General features: G+C 42.0%; 1 protein-coding gene across 1 annotated transcript in view; it reads right to left on the bottom strand.

Moving 5' to 3' along the window:
* Window positions 1-2161: 2161 nt before the first annotated feature.
* Window positions 2162-5000, bottom strand: part of LOC113808787 (oplophorus-luciferin 2-monooxygenase non-catalytic subunit) — a 9902-nt gene continuing 7063 nt past the window's right edge. The window contains exons 3-4 of the mRNA XM_070142151.1: window positions 4623-4727; window positions 2162-2572 (exon numbers count right to left, since the gene is read on the bottom strand). Coding sequence (XP_069998252.1) covers window positions 2430-2572; window positions 4623-4727 — 248 coding nt within the window. The 3' untranslated portion in view covers window positions 2162-2429. The remainder of the gene's footprint in view (window positions 2573-4622; window positions 4728-5000) is intronic.

Raw genomic sequence — 5000 nt, 5'->3', positions numbered from 1 at the left:
CTGCAATTGGGCTTGGGATAACATTGTGAAATATAATATCGGGTCTGTTTGTTATTATGACATCTAATATAGAAGAGGTAGTTACTGTAATCCTTGTAGGCTTGTTAACAAGTTGTTTTAATGTATTCTTGTTAATTATCCCAGTTAGCTTTGCATTTGATTTGTTTAGATCGCCATTTAAGTCACCTAGGATGAGTAGGGGTTTTCTTTTTAATGACATTTCTCTGAAAATATTTTCAAGATACTCAAAAGATTCTGCCGTAGCATGTGGGTGTCTATAGATTGTGCCGACGAGGATGGAAGGATGCATATTACTTTGTACGGTTACCCAGATGTCCTCTACTGCTGTATCATTTACAGCTGTAGAGGAGATCTTATTTGATTTCAGGGTATCTCTTACATATATGCAGACTCCGCTTCCACGTCCTGCATCACATCTGTAAATATGAAAGTTTGGAATGCTGATGAAACTGCTTGATATTTTTTGGTGAAGCCGTTTCAGTAATGCACAGGATATCGACATTTCTCTCTTTAATTAATCATTCAATTTATTCAGTGTCCGAGGAGAGATAGACTGTGCATTGATGTGCTCAATTCTGATTGTGCTTAGTGCTTTGACGCCGGACTTACAGCGTCAAACATCCTACTCGCCTTTGTACTTGTTTCTGTTTAGGAACACCTTTACATTATCAGGAAAGACGTCGGACTCTAAGAAAAGATCTGGGTTAATATCCTTGCCTTTTAGAGTAACTGTGAAGCTTGAGTAATAATTGTGTGTCATTTTCGTTTTGAATGCTTTCACATTGGAGATAATGTCGATTTTATTTTCTAGGAAGTCCTCGTTATCTTCCTCGTTTGTGTCCCGAAGGCAGCTCGTGATATACAAGTACACTACCTGAGGACGGTCGGCACCTTGCAGGGGTTTTGGCGAGTGGCGTTCCTCTCTTGCTTTTCTTCTCTGTTTTCTATTGTTGACTTGAACGAATCCTTCCTCGTCTTGGTGGGGCTGTGGCTGCACGTTTGTTTGTTGCTGTGTTTCCGTTCGTTGACGACGAGTTTTGGTGCTTGTGGAGTACTAGAGGTAGTAGGGGGAGGGGGGGGCAGGTACTCCAGGCACGTGGTGGTGCGTGGCATCCTCCCAGTGGCGATTTGGTGCTTGTCTTTGCTTGTTTTTCCTTCTACTGTGTCTAACGTAGCTTCTTCTGTGTGTTACTTGTGTGGAAGCTTCGTTCTTCATGCCGGTTACTGCCGTCTCACCGTCGTTGGGTGATCGCTTGCGTGGCACCGGACGAGGGGGGGGGGGGGGCTAGCGCCTCAGCAGAGTCACGGGTTCGCGGGGTCGCAGTGGGTAGAGACGAAGGGGAGGGGGGTGGGGGGGGGGGAGAGGAAGGAGGGGTGTTGGTGGGGGGTACTGCCGTGGGAGTTGTAGGGGGTGTATGGTTGTACGTGTGTTCATTTGGTGTTGAGGTTAAGGACATTCTAGCAGGGAGAGAGAGAGAGAGAGAGAGAGAGAGAGAGAGAGAGAGAGAGAGAGAGAGAGAAAGAGAAAGAGAAAGAGAGAGAGAGAGAGAGAGAGAGAGAGAGAGAGAGAGAGAGAGAGAGAGAGAGAGAAGGAGAGAGAGAGAGAGAGAGAGAGAGAGAGAGAGAGAGAGAGAGAGAGAGAGAGAGAGAGAGAGAGAGAGAGAGGGAGAGAGATAGCGAAAGAGAGGGGGGAGAGGGGGAGAGGGAGAGGGAGAGGGAGATAGATAGATAGATAGAGATGAGAGAGAGAGAGAGAGAGAGAGAGAGAGAGAGAGAGAGAGAGAGAGAGAGAGAGAGAGAGAGAGAGAGAGAGAGAGAAGGGAGGGAAAGGGAGAGAGAGGGAGAGAGAAAGGGAGAGGGAGAGGGAGAGGGAGAGGGAGAGGGAGAGGGAGAGGGAGAGGGAGAGGGAGAGGGAGAGGGAGAGGGAGAGGGAGAGGGAGAGGGAGAGAGAGAGAGAGAGAGAGAGAGAGAGAGAGAGAGAGAGAGAGAGAGAGAGAGAGATAAAGAAATTGTTATACTTTGTGTGTGTGTGTTTCTATTTAAACCACACGCACATTCATATAAACTGCAATTTTAAATGTCATTCTGGTTAAGGAAAGTCTGAGGGGAAGTCACAGAACATGAGAGACAAACAACTACGGAATTATAAATTGTTCTTCGTATTCACTGAGTCCTGACAAGTGCTTCGTCATATTCATCAAAACCAAAGACTCTATACGAAAGATAGGAAAGCCTGGCACAAAGCCTAAAGCCTGTCAGTCCCACCGGTTGGATGGATAGTGATCTGAACAATAGATGGCTTTTTATGAAGATTTGGGCCTCACATTTTTTCAATCGATGTGATGCGTGCTTCCCTATCTTTATTATATAGTCTTTGCTCAAAATAGTTCACCCTCCGGCGCCTTCAGTTAGCACAAATCTACATAAATCGCTGGATCGAGACTGGCCAGGAGTTCCCCGTCGTAGCAAGAGGCGGCCGGCGAGGTGAGGGCCATGAAATAGCTGTTGGTGACGAGCCAGGCGAGGTCACAGCCGCAGCCGAGGGGGTTGTCTGGGGAAAGGGGGAGGGGGCAGGAGGTCATGGCTTTGGTGTGTTTGGATTATCGTTCTTGGTGTTTATCGTAATATCAGTATCGCTATTGCTAAAAGGTTGTCTCCGCCATGTTCTTAAGAATTGACGAATCTCATTTTATTGATACATTTTTAACATGATTGATCGTTTTACTGATAATTATGGAGAAGCAATCATTATTGTCTGTCTACGTCTTGATATTAACGACGAAATTACAAACCAAATAAAGTTGGATTATAGAAACAAACATAAAAGTGTATGTACTTGGTACCTTGCGTCCTACTTTTCCTTTTACCGTCTTTTAAAATCATTATAAAAATATAATTTATTTATGAATTGATGCCAACTGCAATGGAAATGATACATGTTCACACATTCATAGTCAATTATGCATACATTGCAGTTTTAATAACTTTAAAAATAACCCTTCGAGCATACGAACACAACCTATGCATATGCCTGGATACTCTCCCTTCCCAAAGCGCCATGGAACAATTGTGAATGCCTTTCAGATCATGCTTAAATGTATGATTTTTAACATTCATATTCTTATTTTGAAAACCTATCTATATGCCATTACCAAATCAAAGTGATGCGAGACAGCTCCTTGACGGCGGAAGTGGCTAGAAGCCATGTTTACAAAGAATATCAATGTGTACCGTAATTAGATAAATAAAGATCGTCGAGTTTCAACCTAAAATTGTGCCATTAGAGAGGTTATTGATAGATCAACTGACGCCGGTAGGTCGCGAATGTGTCGAAGATTTTAGAAAATGGTGACAAGAGTAATATATATTACACGAATTCATGTGCATGAAATAAAATTACCTAAATGAAGTAAAAAGAGCGAAGAGACGAGGCTTGAAATAAACGACAGGGATGTATATTTAGATAAACAGGCACGCAAAGAAAGTGCCAGAATTAAACAAGACCGATGAAGCAACAGAGGTCCTGACTCCAAGCCTCAGACACCAAGAGGAAAACACCCACTTGGATAATCAATGTTTTCATTAGAATAACAACTTTCCCAACCGGCAATCTGAGAGAAAAAAAAAATGTTGGCGAAGTAATATAAATCAGGGACGATATTCACAATTATTGATATATAACTTTTATATGAATCAGGGAAGATATTCACAATTATTGATATATAACTTTTATATGAATCAGGGACGATATTCACAATTATTGATATATAACTTTTATATGAATCAGGGACGATATTCACAATTATTGATATATAACTTTGATATGAATCAGGGACGATATTCACAATTATTGATATATAACTTTTATATGAATCAGGGACGATATTCACAATTATTGATATATAACTTGAAAAGATTTGCGGAGACTTAAAGCAAAGATTTCAGGCTCGTACGTCGCCATATGGTTGTGACTCTGAAAAGACTCTCTGCCATTTCGTCTAACTGTGAAATAGAACTAGTATTCACATCGCAACAACGAAATAGATGATGTAACGAATGACATATGACTTATATTGCGCAATTAATATGTTATCCGCATGACAAGTAGCACGAGTTGTGTTGGTTGTGTGGGTGTGTTAAGTCACACGAAATTCTCAGAAATATTTTAGCAAAACTGGGGAAAACAAACAAATTAAAATTAGCCCCGATGTTGTCCTTGTTATTACTGACGAAGGCTCTAAAGCAGACCCAGATAATTAGTAGGAAATCAGTACCCAAGTATATGTCTACTGAACTTATCTCCTTTTACATCGAGATAATGTGACCAGCTATAGTAACGCCCCCTTTTCAATCAGTGGAATAGTTGCAAACTTATTCATAATAAGGAATTTAAGAACAACAACAATAATAATGAAAAAGCAGGGGGGGAGGGAAAAGAAAATTATTTATGTGAAGAATATACTTTAAAGGCGACGGAGATGCCAGGTTGTCATGGATTATGAATAAGAAGACAAAGTGCAAAATGAAGCGTCTTAGCCACAGTCATCAGCGAGGTCGGGGCGCAGGGAAGCCGACGAGAACCGAGCGAGGAGCCCACTCACCGTCGATGTCGAGCGTGGCTCCTCCTTCAAGAAACGGGCGGAACACGTCCTCCTCGAGCACCACCAGGGAGTTCCTCGCCAGGTAGATGTGGCCAGCGTTGACGCCTTGGAAGTCATTTTAAAGTATATTTTTTATATGAATCCAAATTATGTCTGACTCATTAGTGCATGCATGAATACTGCGTGTATACATTAATATACATGATGATACAATATACGTGATAATACAATGGAATGGAAGAATAAACCCACAATGCACAAACTAGATTCATTGAAATAAATGAGATTACAGTTTCAAAATCCTTCTGGATTCCATCTTCAAGTCTGGAGGGGAATGGAGAGGAGGGAGTAAAAGATAAAAGAAAGAAGAGGCACCGC

Source organism: Penaeus vannamei, chromosome 29, assembly GCF_042767895.1.
Source record: "Penaeus vannamei isolate JL-2024 chromosome 29, ASM4276789v1, whole genome shotgun sequence".
NCBI lineage: Eukaryota > Metazoa > Arthropoda > Malacostraca > Decapoda > Penaeidae > Penaeus > Penaeus vannamei.
The sequence above is the reverse complement of the archived record's forward strand: the minus strand, read 5'-3'. Positions and strand labels throughout refer to the sequence as shown.